Source organism: Rhincodon typus, chromosome 8, assembly GCF_021869965.1.
Source record: "Rhincodon typus isolate 14 chromosome 8, sRhiTyp1.1, whole genome shotgun sequence".
NCBI lineage: Eukaryota > Metazoa > Chordata > Chondrichthyes > Orectolobiformes > Rhincodontidae > Rhincodon > Rhincodon typus.
The window spans coordinates 12,531,380-12,550,626 of record NC_063339.1 but is presented as its reverse complement, the minus strand read 5'-3'; the positions used below and the strand labels follow the sequence as shown (position 1 = coordinate 12,550,626).

Here is a 19,247-nt window from a genome sequence, read left to right as displayed (position 1 = left end):
GCAACATATTAAAGGATCATCAATAGCCAAAAGATAAGTCATTTTACACCCAGTTGGGGTACAGAGCATGCCCAATTGAGACAATTTCCCAATTTGGAGGTCAGGTTGACCCCCAGTGACCACAAATCACCCAGATTCTGGGAGATCGAAAAGGAACATTTCACCTGGGACAAGGGCCAATCATCTCAAGCTGTGGAGTTGCTATCTATGTCTTGTAGACCTCTGTCAGATGGGCATTCTGGTTGTCTCCAGAAACTAGAGGCACCATGAATTCCTTTTAATTCATCTGTTTCCTTCCACATTAAGTTTAGGAATTTCTCAAACCTAAACGGTAACAGAGGGACATCTCTGATGGGAGTCTAGTGCAGGCACAGTGGGCTGAATGACCTCGTACTGCACCATAACAATGCTAGGATTCTGTGATTCCAGCCCATTTACATTGGAAACATAATTTTCAGTGAGGCAATGGGTGGGGATTGGGGGTTGGTGTAGCTCTATTGGCAAATCCTAAAAGGCCATGTTCACCCCATGTCAAAGGGAGAATATCCCAGTGAGTCTCCTTGGAAATTCTGAACATATTACACCATGGAGCCACCCACTCAGTGCAGAGTGGGTCAGGGTCCCTCTGAGGGTTTAAAGACACTTCCAATCAGTGATGGCCATCATCAGATACAGAATGGAGGTCTGTACTGGGGAAAATCTTCAGTGAGCTTCTGCAATGTTGGCAGTATTTGGGTCTCTTGGCATGAGAGGCAACCACTCCAGAACCAGACTTATTGCAGATAACCTTGCAGTGGCAATGCCCCCTATGCCAAGCATCTCAGGCTGGGGAGTTGCTGTCTCTGTCTTGTAGACCTCTGTCAGATGGGCATTCTGGTTGTCTCCAGAAACTAGAGGCACCATGAATTCCTCTTAATTCATCTGTTTCCTTCCACATTAAGTTTAGGAATTTCTCAAACCTAAAAGGTAACAGAGGGATAGACTTTGTAAAATAATCCATTCAAACTTACTGAAGGTTTTTGTCACCACGGACTTTAAACACGATTCACCTGCTTTTAATCCAACTCATTAAGACAGTGTGCAGAATAAGTAGTGAATCATGGAAATCAGGATTGCTCTGGTACAATAAATCTCCTTGAATTTGCGTGGTTTATGTGTTGAATAATGGATAACTAGGAGTAAGTTACAGGCTGGATTCTAATTGAGAGGTGGAGGTGATTTAATTATAGAATAATAGACAACCTGGGAATTATGAGTTGTACCAATATGACCATCAGACAAAGGAACAGAAATAGGTCATTCAGCGCATTAAGTCTGCTTTGCAATTTGTGATCAGGTAATCCACAACTCATTTCCTGCTTTCTCCCCCATAACACTTGATTTCTTTAAAATAGGGCTAGGTTGATAGTACAAAGAGTCATACAGCATGGAAACAGGCCCTTCAGCCCATCTCATCCATGCCGACCAGGTTTCCTGAATGATTCCCATTTGCCTGCCGCATGCCTCCCTCTAAACCTTTCCTATCCATGTACTTGATCAAATATCTTTTAAATGTTGTAATTATACTTGCTTCTATCACTTCCTCTGGCAGCACATTCCATAAACACACCGCCCTCTGCATAAAAATGCATTGCTCCTCAGGTCCCTTTTAAATCTTTCCCCTCTCACCTTAAACCTATGCCCTCTCATTTTGGACTCCCCTACCCTGGGGAAAAGATCTTGGCTATTCACCCTATCCATGCCACTCATGGTTTTATAAACCTCTGGAAAGATCACCGCTCAGCCTCCTATGATCCAGGGGAAAAAGGTCTTAGCCTATCCAGTCTTTCATCTAACTGAAACCTTCCAGTCTTGGTCACATCCCTGTAAATCATTTCTGTATCCTTCCTGGTTTAAATAGTATACTTCCTATTGCAGGGTGACCAGAATAGTAGACTGTACTCCAAGCGTGGCCTTACCAATGTCTAAGAAACATGACAGGAAGGTTAGCCAATCACTGGAGAAACTGGAAGATTATCAGCACCTATAGAACTCCCCTTAGGGAGCAAAATTATCTTTTAGAGAACAGAGGTGAGGAGAGCAAACTGGGAACAAATGAGAAACACCAATGCATTGTGAAAATATTGCTTAATGTGACATTAAAAAGTTCAGCTCTTGTAAATGCATCTCAGAACCAGAGTCTGCAAACCCAAACCTTCCATTATTTCATGTCAGGCTGAACACTAATTACTGTTGCTATGGTAACAGTGCCAGCTAAGATGGCTGCCACAACACAAATGTCTGCTGAACCAGGAAACATGAATGGACGGATTTGAATTGAATGAAACTCAAATCGACAGCAAATGCTTCACACTAAAGTTGGTCATTTATGGAATTACGTGTGGCTTTGCTCAGTGATGTGAACTCAGCTGACATTTTATGAAAAGAAATGGCCATTTCTAATTGCAGAGAATGTGAAGAGAAGACAAGATTCTGAAATGGGCCTACACATGGGTCACTGATGAGCTGAGTGGGCTGAATGGCCTTGTGTGTGTTTTATTTTAATCATAAGGTACCCCTTACAAGCAATGAATTGGTGGTTAGAGGATGTAGGATTTAACAAGGATGCTGTAACCAAGACTAACTCTGGAACATCCAAGTACATTTTTGAATACAATCAAAGAAATAAAGAACAGAAAGAAAAATAAAACTACTAAAATCCACCAGTGTTCACTTTGGCGCAACTCCGAATGAATAATTATAGATTATAGTTACATTACAAGTCAATATACCAACAACAAATTATTAAAAAAAGACACACACACATACATCCATCAAGAGTAACCTCGGTAAAAATAAAACAGGGAGGGAGGCCTGACAGTTAAGCCAGAGCCAACGTCATGTTGCTTTTGTTGCTGTAAAACAGTCTTGAAGGATACTGCATCATAAAAGACTGCAGAGATATAAAGAGCTAAAAGTTTGTGTATAAAGTTTAGAACTTTTCTGTCGACAGCTCATCAGGCATTGCTTTAGACTGCTCGCTCTTCATCTCGTCGGGTCTTTCCTCCTCCGCCATCTTGCTCTGCCCGTCACTGGACACCGTTCCTAACACTTTAGCACTGTGCTCCTGTGCTTTCGCCCTGAGGGCTGCTATGCTGCTCTCCCGCAGTTCCTCTTTGGAAATGGCCACGTTGGAATCCTTGCCCTTGGCTTCACGCTCCAGGTCATCCTGGCTGGCTTGACTGCTGTGCTCGGCTTCCACTTTCCTCACCACCTCAGACGCCTCGAGGGACTTTTTGTGCATTCCTAGAAAGAATTGTTGGTACTCGGTTTTAAAAAAGCGTCTGGTCATTGGTAAGCCATCTTGAACTGAAAACAGTAAAGCAAAGAAAGATGCCAAGATTAAACTGTAGCAGGAACCTGGGAGCTAAAGGCTTTATTTAACACAGACACTACAGGTCAGGTCAGGTCAGATCATTAGACACAAAGGCTTCATGGGAGAATAAACTGACTCGTGATAAGGGTGCAATGATCCCCAAGGCCACATCCAAACTTGGGTGTTTTGTACAAGGGTTTGGTGGACATGGAAATGCCAATTTTGAAAATTGTCCAAATCAAGTGTCATTGCTGAGAGTCTTACTCTAACCAAAGCCACATTGAGCACACATAATGGTTAGTCATTTAAATAGGGTTCTAAATAGGCGAACACATTGACTGTAGGTATGAATATATTGGGTTTAGGTCTAGACTAACAAACCCAATGTCACTGAAAAAAGATTTGTTTTTGCCGCTTTTTGTCTTGCACTCATCAGGACGAATACAAGAATACCAAATTTCAAATGAACACACCAGCTTAGCAATGCATTTGAAGAAAATAAAGTTCTAAATAACATAATGTTTACAATTCAAAGGAGGAAACAATATTTAATTCCTAAAGTTAGTCAAATTTCACTCATAGTCTTGATTCAGGCAATCATCACCACTAGAACAAATTGATTGTTTGCAAACAGTAAGAATGTCTGCTCTCAGTCTGTTAAAAATTGGCAAACCCTTGTGGTTAAGAGTGCTGACCTCCTCAGAAAGGTGATTTGGATGAAGTCTAGTGGGTTTGTATAGGAGAGGTAAGGAGAGGGTTGGTTAGTGGCAGTGCAGTGGAAGCTAAGAAAATCAGAAATGGAATATCATGGCTTTGGTTTGAAAACTCCTTAATTTGTAAAACTCTTTAATTCCCAATTGTTTTAATATTCACAACAAGCAAACAAGACACACAGCAAGCCGCAGAATTTTTAACAATGGAGGAGGTAGGGAAGAAATGTGTCTCCATCAAGTTGAGGGATCAGAGAGGATAAATTTTTTTAGGTTTGTACCAACATCAGCACAGCCAGTATGTTGCCAGGAATGGAGGGCTTGCATTACAAGGAGAGGCTGGATAGCCTGGGTCTTTTATTCACTGGAGTGCAGGAGGTTGAGAGGCAACCTTATAGAGGTTTATAAATTCATGAGGGGTATAGATAAGGTGAATGGCAGGTGTCTTTCCCCTAGGATGGAGGATTTCAAGACCGGGTCGCCGGGGGGGTCATATTTTTAAGGTGAGAGGAGAAACATATACAAAAGACATGAGAGGCAATTTTTTGTTTACACGGAGAGTGATTTGTGTGTGGAATGAACTTCCAAAAGAAGTGGTGAATGTGGGTACAGTTACAATGTTTAAAAGACTTTTAGATAAGTACATGAATAAGAAATGTTAGGCAGGATATGGGCCAAGCGCAGGCAGGTGGGACTAGTTTAGTTTGGGATTATGGCCAGCATGGACTGGTTGGACCAAAGGGTCTGTTTCCATGCTGTAGGACTCTATGACTATTTCATAGTAATTCTAGGTCACTCTGTCCCAAACATGTTCACACAGCCCCACCCTAAAATATCATGAGGGGGTGGATTGGACAGTGATGACAGGGGGATGGAGAGGACGAGGCAATGGGAATGGTTGGGGAGCCCCCAGTGAGGGACTGCAGGTGATATATCAGACTATTGAGGATGGTGCCTTCCCGCCTCCTATTCCTGCCCATGGCATGAGCAGGATGAGCTGCCGGGCGTATCCCCCTTCCCCTGAACTCCTCAGAACTGAGGCTGGGGAGGATGTGGCCGAAGGTAGGCAATAAACAGCCACTTAAGGGCCTCAAGTGGGAGCGAGAGCAATTGGGCCTAGCTCAGGCAGGAATGGGGGCAGGCAGGAGCTTAGTGGGAAAGACACACAGGGAATTTCACAGGCAAACCTACCAATGAGGGCCTGTTAAATCCTGTCCTTAAAGAATTTTTCACCACGCACTGAATCATGTTTGTCCCAATCTGACAGAGTCCATCTATTTAGAATTTGGATGCCATTCCTCACTGGACCTGACAGAAGAGCTTCCATTTTATCCATTCAGATTGAATTGAAAACCCATTGAAAGTTCAGTATTTCAAGCAAATTTTCCAGCCGGGCTGATGGCTGGCTATTTATTTCTGACATGGAGGGGATGTTACCCCTTGTGAGGGAGTCTTTTACAAAGCAACAAATCTTTAATGACAGACTCCTAATTTTTAGAATGAGAGACGAAGAGTATTTTACCCCTCAAAGGATCATGAACTGGGATTCTTCTACACAGAACCCTGGAGGCTGGATTATTAAATATGGTCAAATAGAATTAGAGTGTCATTTGCTCAGGAAGGGAGTCAACAGTTAGAGGGGAGGCAGACAGTAAAGGGAACAACAAAGCCACAATTCAGGTCAGCCATGACCTTATTGAATGGCAGAGCACACCTGAGAGACCAAATGACCTAGCCTGCTATGAAGTCTTGTGATTATTGTGCTCCCCAACCTGAGATATTTGACAGCCTGAGCTAGGAAGAGTGACAGTAGAAAATGTTATTTTACCTCTGTGTGAGAGTGTATTGGTGTTCGCCAGTGAGAGAGGACGGACATTATATATTCTCCTTTCAGGCAAACTGTCCCAGGTTAGTGAAGCGTGGTTTTATATATATAATAAAACATTCTCAACCTTGATCTCGCTCAATGGTAGAACAGGAGTCCATTCAGCTCCTGCTTACTGTACAGCAATCCAGTCAGCCCCAGTCCAATGCTTCATCCCCATAGCCCTGCAAGTTCAATTCCCTCAAGTGTCCTTGCGAAATTATTAATGGGCTGTACCTCGGAACAGTTAACCTTGTGCCTGGTGCCTCTAACAGTGAGAAAACCAGAAACGGGGGACAATGTAATTCTGCATCCTAAGTCTGTATGGAATAGTCCAAATAAATTTAACATTCAATCCTTTGAGAATCTTGAACCAGATTCAGACGTGCTGAGGCCAAAATTTATAGCTCTCTGATACCCAGAGAATGTTTGTCGTGAAAACGGTGAGAGTCATTTTCACATTCAAAAGTAGGCATCAGCATCATGCCCTGTCCTGTAACTATCAGGCTGTGTGCAGAGTTATGATGAAATAAATAAGGAGAAACACCTCCTAGAGTCAGGAAGGCCAGTAACCACAAGGCAGTGTTTTCATTCATGGGATGTGGGCATTGCTGACTGGTCCAGCACTTTGTGCCCATCTCTAGCTGCCCTCAAGGTGGTGGGTTGTGACCTACTTTCTTGAACTATGGCCGTCCTCAGGTGTAAGGATACCCACAATGCTGTTCCAGTATGTTGACCCAGCGACACTGAAGGAATGGCAATATATTTCCAAGTCAGGATGGTGACTGACTTGGAAGGGAACTTGCAGGCGATGACGTTCCCATGTTTCTGCCACCCTAGTCCTTTTAGATGGTAGAGATCACAGGTTTTCGAAGAGATGTTGGAGAGGTAAGACATAGGAGCAGAAATTAGGCCATTCAGCCCATCGAATCTTGGTGAATTTCTGCAGTGTATCTTGTACATGATACACCCTACTGCCACTGTGACTTGGTGATAAAGGGAATGAATGTTGATGTTGGTGGATAGAATGCCAATCAAGCTGCTTTGTCCTGAATGATGTCAAGTTCCTTGAGTACTGTTGGAGCTGCACCCATCCAGACAAGTGGGGAGTATTCCATCACACTCCTGACTTCTGCATTGAAGATGGGTGGGCAGGCTTTGGGGAGTTAGGACGTGAGTTAGCTGCCACAGAATTGCTAGCCTCTGCCCTGCTCTTGTAGTATTTGTAAATCTGTGTTGTTTAGTTTCTGGTCAATGGTAACGCCAAGGATGTTGATTGTGGGGGACTCAATGGTAATGCTATTGAACATCAGGGAGGGATATTTAGATTCTCTCTTGTTGGAGATGGGCATTGACTGGCATTTGTTATTTGATATTTGTCAGCCCAAACCAGATCTTGCACATGGACACAAGCTGCTTCAGTATCTGAGGTGGGGTGTGGGGTGTGGATGATGCTGAACGTTGTGCAATAACAATTTCTGACATGTTGCAAGAGGAAATTGGGATTCTCTACCTAAGAAAGTGATTGAGGTCGAAACATTGAATGTTTTCAAGGAGTTAGATGTAGTTCTTAGGGCTAATGAGATCAAAGGGTACATGGTGCATGCAGGAACAGGGCACTGAGTTGGGTAACCAGCCATGATTATATTGAATGATGAAACAGGCTCAAAGGGCTGAATGGCCTCCTCCTACTCCTATTTTCTGTTTCTATGAGAAGTCATTGACTAAGCAATTGAAGACTTAGCACACTACCCTGAGGATCACCTCCAGAGACGTACTGGAGCTGAGATGATTGACCTTCTACAACCACAACCATCTCCCTATGTGCCAGGTGTGACTGACCCATGGAGAGTTTCCTGCCCGATTCCCATTGATTCCTGGTTTACTGGGGGTCCTTGATGTCACATTAAGCCGCTTTGATGTCAAATAATAATTGGGTAAAGAATCAGAGGGGAAGATGGGGAGAAACGTTAGTGCACTACGACTTATGATGATCTGGAACTCATTGCCTGAAATGAAGGTGAAAGCAGATTTAATAGTGACCTTGAAAGGGGAATTGGAGAAGAGGGAAGAGCAGGGGTGGTGGACTGACTGGACCATTGTTTCCAAGAGATAGCACAGAAGTGATGGGCTAAATGGCCTCTTCCTGCATTGTCTGCTGCAACCAAATCGACCAGTCAGCATGTGAAGCCCAGTCCCCCCAACGTATTAATCTATTTTTTAAAACCCTCTGTTTCGCTATCGTCAATGTCGCTGTGATGCAAGCGAGTAAATAATTACCAAGAAGCCACGGAGCGCAGGATTCCATGATGCCATCCTTTGCGGATTTCAGGATGGATTCCGGCAGCGGGATGGAGTGCCGCACCATCGCTCCGTACAGCCCATACTCGGCCATGACACTACTGCGGCCCCAGCATTTCTCCCGTTTTCTCCACTTGGCTCTGCGGTTCTGGAACCAGACCTGTGAGAGGGAGAGCAGTGAAGAGACAGGTTAAAAGGTAACATCAGCAACAACAGTCTACAATTATCCAACACCTTTCACAGTCCCTGGGTGCTTGGGAACCTCTACAGGAGATATTAGGGCAGGATCTAAAAGATGTGTCAAAGAGAGGTGACTTAAAAAGTGGAGAAACATTTTGATTCGGGCTCTTATGAGATGAACCGTGGGGTTATTCGCTTTGATAGAAACTACAGTGAGGCAGGACACTTAAATGGTGAGAGGTTGGGAGGTGAGAGTGCCCAAAGAGACATGTTGAAGGATCACCAAGTGCAGCAAGCAATCAGGAAGGCAAATGGTATCTTGACCTTCATCATGAGGGGATTTGAGCACTGCAATGAAGATATGTTGCTGCAAATAGACAGAGCCATGGTGAGACCACACCTGGAGAATTGTGGACAGTTTTGAGTCTCCTTATTTAAGGAAGAATACACTTGCCACAGAGGGAGCATAACAGAACTTCAACCAGATTAATCCCCTGAAGTTGAGCAGAAACTGACGAATCTGGGCCTGTACTCATTGGAGCTTTGAAGAATGGTGGGTTGGGGTGGTTAACCTCATAGAACTTTTAGAAAATTCTTACAGGGTGGATGGAGACAGGATGGTTCCCCTGGCAGGTGAGTCTAAAATCAGGGGACGGAATCTCAGGCCAAGTGGTAGGCCATTTAAAACAGAGATCAACAGGACAGCTCTTCACTCAGAGGTGGGTGAATCTTTGGAATTCTTGACCCCAGAGGGCTGTGAAGGTTCAGTCGTTGAGCAGGTTCAAGACAGAAATGGATAGATTTCTGAAAACCCGACAACATCAAAGGACATGGGGATGGTGCAGGCAAGTGGCACTGAGGTAAATAACCAAGTATGAATTAACCCGGAGCAAACTTGACTGAACAAATGGCCTGTCCTGTTCCTATCTCCTACGTTGTTAGGTACTACCATTTTCACTGCATCTCAGCTTTCAATCTCATATCTAAACTTAACAATTGACAGTGTGCTCATTACAATAACATTCAATATATTTCCCCTCCATATAGCAGCTCTTCAATATATGCAGCATTAAGCTAAAGATTCCACATTAGTTTGCAAGGAATTCACTACCTCAGTGATTTCCTATATTCCTGGCTCCTGGTTAGCTAGCTACTCCTTTGTTAATAGATTTAAAACTGTTCACTTTCTTTCACATATCTTCTCCCTCTCCCCTGCTTCTCCTGCAGCCTGTCTTGCCCTTCCAATTTCCCCCCCACTTCCTCCCATGTGCAGCCTTCTTCTTTCCCTCTTTCTCTCTAATTCATCCTTGCAGCTTCCTTCCCATTCCCCTCTCCTTGAAGCTTTGCCATGTCGTCCACCTGCCTCTCCTCTTCCAGCCTTCTGACTACTCTCAGTCTCCTTCTCTTCCACTTGGCAGCCCCCCATATCTCCCTCTCTCTCCTACCGACACCAAACAGCCTGCAGTCACATTCTCACCCACACTCTTTCAGCACCAAGGCCAGCAACACATTCTGTTCCAACTCCAGCCTGGCACCGCCAACCCAAACCGCCCAGGAGCAGTGCCACACCACCATGTACGTTCTCACTGCTGCTATCCTACATTTGCTGGTGATAGGCTTAACAAGGGGCGAGAGCCAGTCTGTGAATGACAGAGGAGCTTCTCAGAGATTCGTGCGTAAGTTGCACGCTCCCGCCATTCCCCACCAACCCTCCCGCACCACCAGACTTGAGAATTCCCAGGATGTTTGAGGTTTTTTTGAGAGTTTTGAGGATTTTTGAGATTTGCCCTCTGCCTGTATGTGTTTTGATTTGCTACTACACAGCCAACATGAGGGGACCTTTATTGGAGAATTTTGTGTCTTTGGAACTCTATCTGAGAAGGTGGAGGAGGTGGTGTCCTTGAATATTTTTAAGGTGGAGATAGATAGATTCTTGTTAGTCAAAGGAATCAAAGTTTATCGGGGGTTGGATGGAATAGATGGAAATGTGGAATTTGACAAATGAACATATCAGCTATAATCTCATTGAATACTAGAGCAGGCATGAAGGGTTGAATGGCCTACTTCTCTAGGACATGGGCCCCAGTGACTAACACCACATGCACCCCCCTTTTCCTATGTCCTGCCACCTCCTTCCCTTGCATTCATTCTGTATCCACTTCACAACAGTCCTGAGCAGGCAGCATCAGCTGCATTGCTAACTAAGATTAAATCTGATCCAGGAAAGTTCATCTCATAAGTCACCCCATGCTCCACCTCCATAACCTTCTCAGAGCTCTAAAGTCACAAAATGCTCAAAAAAATCCTCTCATCTCTGACCAAACAAACAATATCCACAGTTCTAGAGTGACCCATAAAAGGAAACATCTTTTCCACGTCCATCTTGTCAAGACCATTCAGGATCTTATAGGTTTCAATTAAATCACCCCTCAACTCTTCTAGACTGCAGTGAAAGGCAAGCCCAACCTGTCCAATGTTTCCTCATAAGACAACGCACTCATTCTGGATGATAACCTTGGAAGCTTCCTCTGAACCAACTCCAAGGCATTTACATCATTCCTTAAGTACTGAAACCAAAACTGCACACAATATCCAAGATGTTATTTCACTAATGCCCTGTATAAATGAAGCATAATATCCTTAATTTTATGTTCAATTCCTCTCCATTAGCCTTCTTAATCAATTGATACTTTTGTGATTCATGTACTAGAACACCTAGATCTCTCTGCAACCCTGGACTTCTGTAGTTATTCTCTGTTCAATTAACACTTTTTTTTTATTCTTCCTGCCAAAATGAACAAAATCACATATTTTCCATGTCGTACTCTATCTGCCAGATTTTTTCCCCACTCAAGCTACATACATCTGGATTCTAGTTAGGTCATCAACGCCTCATCCAAGTTATTGACATAAATTGGAAGAAGTCCAGGGCCCAACACATTCCTGCAGGATTCTACTTTTGATATCCTGTCAATCTAAAAAAGACCAATTTATGCATATTTTATTTTTCTGCCAACCAGCCAATTTTCTATCCATGCCAGTATGGTACACTCGATACAGTGGAGGTGAGCTCCTATTTTGCTCAATTACCTTTTCTATAGAACCTTGTCAATGCCTTTTGGAAAGCCAAGTATCGTACATCAACGAGCTCCCCATTATCCACAGCGCATGTTACTCCTTCAAAGAACTCCAGTGTGGAAACTGTGTTTAACCATCTCACAAAGCCATGCTGACTCTTCCCAATTGCCTCAAGTTTTTCCAAGTGTTTGGTTATGACCTCCTTAATGATCAATTTGAACACCTTCCCCATGTCAAACATCAAGCTAACTGTCTTATAGTTTTCTGTTTCCTGTTGCCTGCCCTTCTGAAAATGCTACTTTCCAGTCAGATCAAACCTTTCCAGGATCAACAAATTTTGGAACATTAACTCCAATATTAGCACCTTCTTTTCAGATCCTAGAATGAATTCCATTAGCGTATGGAAACAAAGAGGGCCTGCAGCTCTGTCAGAATTGCTTCCCTAATGATATAATGTCACTCTTTCCTCAAATTCCTGATTTACAGGTGGATTAGAAGCTCACTAGATCATATGTCAATAATATCACATTAAATTCCATCTTGATCTCCCCATCAAAATTTGTTTGACAATTGTAGTTGAGGAGGCAGTGGTATCATTGTGTTGTCACTAGACTAGAACTTCAGGGAAATGTTTGGGGGAGTTTGAGTTCAAGACCCAATATGGCAGATGGTGAAATTTGAATTCAATTAAAATTCTGAAATTAAAAAGTTAGCATAACAGTGACCATGTAATTATTGATGATTGTTGCCAAAAAGTCCTATCTGATTCACTAAATGCCCTGCAGGAAAGGAAATCTGTCATCCTTATCTGGTCTGGCCTACATGCGACGCCAGACCCACAGCAATGTGGTTAACTCCTAACTGCCGTCTGGGCAACTAACAAGGGTAATAAATGCTCACCTAGCCAGTCACCACCCACAACCCATGAGCAAATTAAAGAAATATTCAACAAGCCAACTGTTCATTGTCCAAACATGATTAGATTAATCCCAGGAATGATTGGCCAGTTAGCATAGGGTTGAATCCTAGCTGTCTGGATGAGAAGCCAGGGATGGGGATCACAGAGTCAAGGACCTGCACTTTCACCAGCAAAATGAACAAGAACTAGAGCCTTTTTTTGCCAGATGTATTGATTTTATTTCCCAAGCACTATATTTATAATCTAGCACATATACTTACAGCTTGGAGGAATGCAATAATGCAATCAAACGAGTGCAATATTGTCCTAACCTACAATAACAACATTCAAACAGTTAATGAATCTTAACAAGATGTTGAGATTGAACTGAATTTGTCCTTTGAATTTTGTGCCAATCATAATTCATAACTTCAAGCCAAGTGTTGCACAAAATGCAAGACATAGCTGAAAGGATAATTGCCCTATTTATCATATTCACCCACTTTGACACTTTATAAAATTGAGTAGCACACCATATTTACAAAGGGTATCATATTTAAACAGCTCCTTGTATTGAAATGGGCCACTGTATTTAAACAGCATATTATCAATTCAAATTTCTTAACTTAAGTTGCTGGTCAATATAGTTTTTTGAGCAAATGAGGATTTTGATTAATAATAAATGTAATGTTTAATGAATAACAGAATACGAAATTCTGCACACAGCAAGCACTTCAGTTCTGAGACATTACAGCACATAAAGAGGTCATTCAGTCCTCTGTAAAATAATCCAGTCAGCCCCATTCCCCGTCTCTATTCCTGTAACCCTATAGTTTATTTCCCTCAAGTACCCACTCATGTTCCTTTTGAAATCATTGCTCATCTCCACTGACAGCACCTCCATGGATATCATGTAAAAACAGGATCTCCTTACATTTCCCCCTCATTCTCTTGCAATCTTATACCAGTTTCCTTAGTCTTGAACCATCAACTGATGGGAACATAATTTTCACTTGTCTATCTTCCCTAAACCTGTCAGAAGCTTGCATGTCTCCATTCAATCTCTCCTCAAGCTCCTTTGTTCCAAGAGAAACCTCAGTTTCTCCGATCTAATGTTTAGATAAACTCCCCCATCTTTGGGAACCATTCTGGTAAAAAAAAATGCACTGCATACTGTTCAGAACCATCACATACTTTGTGTGGTAACTAGACGGACGTGGACACAATATTCTACTTTTGGATTGACCAGAGCCAAATAAAGGCTTAGCCTAATTCTTTTTTCTTTTCTACTCATTTTTAAAAATTAATTCACAGGATATGGACATCACGGGTTAGGCCAGCGTTTATTGCCCATCCCTAATTGCCCAGAGGGCAGTTAAGAGTCAATCACATTGCTGTGGGTCTGGAATCACGTGTAGGCCAGACCAGGTAAGGATGGCAGTTTCCTTCCCTAAAGGATATAAGTGAACCAGAAGGGTTTTTCCCACAATTGACAATGGATTCTCGGTTATTATTGGACTCTTAATTCTACATTATTGTTGAATTGAAATTCTACCATCTGCCATTGTAGTATTCAAACCTAAGACATTACCTAGGTCACTGGATTAATAGTCTAGCAACAATTTGACTAGTCCATCGCCTAGTCTCTTTATTTATGAAGCCCAAAATCCAATTTATTTTGCTAAATACTCCCAGGTCCCTCTGTCGCTAGACATTCTTGAACTGTGCCATTAAGACTACATTGTCTCTATCACTTCTGCCATTAAACATCCCATTCACTCTTCTCTGCTTTAAGTTTCATTTACTGCTTGGCTGTCCATACTGCTAGTCTCGCTTCATTCTGTTGCAATTCATTTGGTGTCACCCCCACTTCTCCAAGTTTGACATCATTGGCAAACTTTTAACTTTTACTCAGCACTTCAATATCCACGACATTTATACATATTGAAGAAACAATGCCCCTAGCACGGACCCTACCTCTAACACTTACCATCGCACTTTGTCAATTTCGTCTGTAGGGGCAGAACTGGACTTCCTTACTCACAAGGAACCAATTTAATTTAATACCAACTAAATTTGGGTAGCATGGTGCCACAGTGGTTAACACTGCTGCCTCACAGCACTAACGAGGGTCTGGGTAGGATGCTCTTCAGAGGGGTAGTGTGGACTTGTTGGGCCAAATAGCCTGTTTCCACACTGTAGGGTTCTATGATTCTAAAGCCTTGTGCTAGGTATTATAGGAAGAATCATACTATTTCATATCATTTCCATTCACAACCTCAGGACATTCCAATGCACTTTACAGCCTATGAAGCATTACTTTTGAAGAAGAAAGTGTTATTATTTCTGTAATATAGGAGAAGCACTGGAGATTTTTACACACAGTATGTGGCCACAATCAGCAAGCTTGGATTTGGATGCAGGGTACATTTTGGCCCAGACACTAATCAAACTTCCCCAGTTCTGTTTCTTGAACATAGAACTATAGCACCCAACTGAAAGGGCAGATGGAGCCTCAGTTTAACATCTGAACCTCAGTACTGCAAATGGACTGCTGTTGGATTTTGCTCTCAACTACCTGGTGTGGGAATTAAACCTTCCATCTCAGAGTTTGATACAGTTTTAAACAGAGTTTATTTGATCAAATGTAGACATCCCACCGTTTGCTCCTTGTCCCTAACTGCCCTTGAACTGAGTGGCTTCTTAGGGCCATTTCAGAAGGGAATCAAGAGTCATTGGCCATTGCTGTGGGTCTGGAGTCACATAAAGGCCAGACCAGGAAAGGATGGTAGATTTCATTGTCTATAGGAGATGAGTGAACCAAATAGTTTGCTTTTAAACGGTAATAATTGAGACTTGCTTTCAATTCCAAATGATATTACTCCTCAAGATGCCACAGTGGGATTTGAACCCATGACCCACCCCAACTAATTACAATCCAGTGGCATAATATCCCACATGATGTGGAGATGCTGATGTTGGACTGGGGTGGACAAGGTCAGAAATCACATGACTCCAGATTATAGTCCAACAGGTTTATCTGAAAACACAAGTTTTTGGAGCCTCAGTCCTTCTATTAGGAGAGAGGTTGTATCAGACACAAAATGTATAAGTAAAAGATCAAAGGGTCACACCACTGATGAGGATGTATTAAGCAAAGATAAGATGCTGTTAAATCTTTAATCAGTTAGAAGGTTTTAATTGATTAATATGTATATGTAAATCCCACAGATTAACGCTGAAGCTGATTTTGCTACTTAAACAACCGATGTGGGGTGTGACTCAGTGGTTAGCACTGCTGCCTCACAGCAGCAGGGATCCAGGTTCAATTCCAGCCTCAGGCAACTGTCTGTGTGGAGTGTGCACATTCTCCCTGTGTCTGTGTGGGTTTCCTCCCACAATCCAAAGATGTGCTGGTTAGGCGTATTGGCCGTGGGAAATGCAGGGTTATAGGTTTTGTGGTGGGGTGGGTGGTGGATCTGGGTGGGATGCTCTTCAGAGGGGTGGTGTGGACTCAATGGTGAGGCAATGGCCTAGTGGTATTGTCACTGGACTATTAATCCAGAGACCCAAGTAAATGCTCTGGGACCCAGGTTCAAATCCTTCCATGGTGGAATTTGAATTCAGTTTCTAAAAAAAAAATCTGGAATTAAGAGTCTGATGATGGACCATGAATCCATTACTGATTGTTGGAGGAAAAACCCACCTGGTTCACTAATGCCCTTTCGGGAAGGAAACTGCCATCCTTACCTGAGATAGTAAGAACTGCCAATGCTGGAGTCAGAGTTAACACAGTGTGGAGCTGAAGGATCACAGCAGGCCAGGCACCAGGACCCTTCTTCAGAAACGGGTCCCGACCCGAAACGTCAGCTTTCCTGCTCCTCTGATGCTTCCCGGCCTGCTGTGATCCTCCAGCTCTACACTGTGTTATCTATGCCATCCTTACCTGGTCTGGCCTACATGTGACTCTGAACCCATGGCAATGTGGTTGACTCTTAACTGTCCTCTGGGCAATTAGGGATGGGCAATAAATGCTGCCTGGACAGCGACGCCCTCATCCTTGTGAATGAATAAAAAAACTGGGCCAAATGGCAGGATTCTGGGATAAGGAATTCCATCAGGCTTCAAATTAAAAAAAAACACACAATAATTAAGTTTTAAACAGGCAAAATTAATTTTAATAAAAACTATCCCTCGAGGTAGTTTTAATAGGAGATAACGATGAAGCTGCCTAATCTGCTATTGTTAAAGTGCAAGTCACTCTGCTCCTGCCAGGGACACCTCCACAGTGACATCTTCCTCTGATATAAATGCCTGCCAGTGAAGTGCTACCTGGTTAAGCTGTTGCTGCTGATGATGTGGGAGAAGGTGGACGGGAGGCGGTTGTTGGTGGGGGTGGGGGACGATGTGGGAGGATAAAAAAAATTGTCAAAATCATTCAAGGATCTTTTGTAATGCATGACGGCTCCTCTCCCCATCAAAGACAGCCGCTGATGAAAAATCGCTTCAGTTGCAAAAGAGGCAGGCAAGTGGCGACCCAGGGGGCAGCCAGGATCTGATTGAAAAATAAGTTAATTTCGGCATCAATCGATGGGACAGCTTAGCGACAACCGCTCAAATATCACGGGAAATTAAACTAGCCTGACTCGAGGGAGAGGATGCATTGACCCGTCCTAATTACAGCCATGTAGTTATCATTTTCATCTTAACTGATCCCACCTCGTGGCCTCCCGGGGGAAAGCTACATCTTCTGATTTAACTAATTAAAATGGGAAAATTGGGTGTTAATTTTGTGGTGGAAATTTTCAGAATTACCCTGTAATGGAAATGAAATTAAATTGCTGGCAGATTGATGGCGTGGGTCAGGACATAATCTTCTCTTCCTGATTGCCTGATTAAGGCTGTTATCATTTTAGAAATCATCTCATGTCCTCAACTCCTTGATATGTTGGATGTGGAATCGTTTGGTATAATTTATTGCATCTCTCTCTCTCTCTCTCTTTCTCTCCCTCTTTGCTTGTATTTTAATCAGATACGCCACTGAGCTTGGGGAAGGGAGATATTGACACCTGTTTAGTGAGGGTCATCTGGAGGTTCTACCATACTTAGTGGTTTTGAGACCAATGTGAGAGCATTACCTCCCTCAGGTCAAACACAGCAGGGCTGAGGGGATCATTTTCATTCAGTATTACACGCTAACAATATTATTTTTCCTTTCATTATCAATGCCAGGGCTGTCTTGTATGGAGCATTTGAGTACGTCAGGTCTTGTCCTCGTTAGAATTTAGGAAAATGAGAAGCAACCTTCTTGAAATACAGCAGATTCTAAGATAAGGTAAATGCAGCAAATGCAATGTTTCACCTTGTGGGAGAATCTAGGGCCAGTTTGTATAATCTCAGGAACAAGTGATGGCATATTTAAGATGGAGATAAGGAATTTCTTCCTTTTGGGGAATGAATCAGTGGAATTCTCTAGTGCAGAGGGTCTGTAAAGTCTGAGATAGATTTTTTTAATCAGCAAGGGATTCAAGGTTTGTGGGGAAAAGGCAGGAAAGTGGAGTTGAGAATTGTCAGATCAGCCATGATCCCATTCAATGAATGATCAGACCCAATGGGCTGAATGGCCAACTTCTACTCCTACATCTTATGGTCCAATAGCATCTTCCAATCCTTCACCACCCGGAAAGACAAAGCAAGTACACCTCCTACATCTTAAGGTCTTATGGTCAGTTTGGTCAAGGGCACTGAAATTTGCATGATGCATTCCAATGGTTAGATTGATATGTGAAAGGGGCAGTGAAGACGAGTGGGACAAGTTCACAGTTAAATCACAAAAGCCGAGAAATTATTTTTCAACTTCAATTTTCCTACATTCTGGATGAGAACTTAGGAGGCATGGTTAGTAAGTTTGCAGATGACACCAAAGTTGGTGGTATAGTCAACAGTGAAGAAGGCTATCTAAGATTACAAAGGGATCTTGATCAATTGAACCAATGGGCTGAGGAGAGGCAGGTGGAGTTCAATTTCGATAGAAGTGAGGTATTGCATTTTGGTAAGATAAACAAGGGCAGGACTTATACAGTTAACAATAGGGCCATGGGTAGTGTTTTTGAAAAGAGAGACCCAGGGGTTCAGGTACATAATTCTTTGAAAATTGTGTCACAGATAAACAGGGTGGTTAAGAAGGTGTTTAGCACGCTTGCCTTCATTGCTGAGACCATTGAGTGGGAACATCATGTTGAAGTTGTACAGGACGTTGATGCGGCCACTTTTAGTGTACTGTGTACAGTTCTCTTCACCCGATTGTAGGAAGGATAATATTAAATTGGAGTGGGGTCAGAAAAGATTTACCAGGATGTTGCTGGCACTATAAAGCTAGGCTGGATAGGCTGGGACTTTTCTCCCTGGAGTGTAGAAGGCTGAGGGGCGAATTTACAGAGGTTTATAAAATAATGAGGGGCACAGATCAGGTGAACAGCAAAGGACTTTTCCCTAGGGTGGGGGAGTTCAAAACTAGGGAGCATATTTTTAAGGTGAGAGGGGAAAGATTACGTTCCAGTTAAGATGGCGGCAGGGTAGGACACTCCAGCCAGAGGTGCTGTGCTCGCCAACTCCTTTTCCTTTTTTCGTTTCCTCTTGCTGCAGTTTTTCTTCCTCCCCACCCCAACCCCAACTTTTAAATTCCTAATATATCCTACCTGGAGGGAAAGCAAAACAGAGTCTGAGACCAGCCCAGGAGACAAGTCACGGCCGGAGCCTGAAACAGGAGCAGAGCGTGCAAGAGCCGAGACCCAGAACCGGGTCACAGCCGGATCGGGAGCAAAGCGAACGTGGGCCAGACTGGGATCTGAGTCACAGCCA

The 19,247-nt window shown here is 43.1% G+C and overlaps 1 protein-coding gene across 1 annotated transcript in view; it reads right to left on the bottom strand.

Moving 5' to 3' along the window:
* Nucleotides 1–2,971: 2,971 nt before the first annotated feature.
* The window catches only part of vsx2 (visual system homeobox 2), a 77,878-nt gene continuing 61,602 nt past the window's right edge, over nucleotides 2,972–19,247 (bottom strand). The window contains exons 4-5 of the mRNA XM_048600352.1: nucleotides 8,210–8,390; nucleotides 2,972–3,348 (exon numbers count right to left, since the gene is read on the bottom strand). Coding sequence (XP_048456309.1) covers nucleotides 2,972–3,348; nucleotides 8,210–8,390 — 558 coding nt within the window. The remainder of the gene's footprint in view (nucleotides 3,349–8,209; nucleotides 8,391–19,247) is intronic.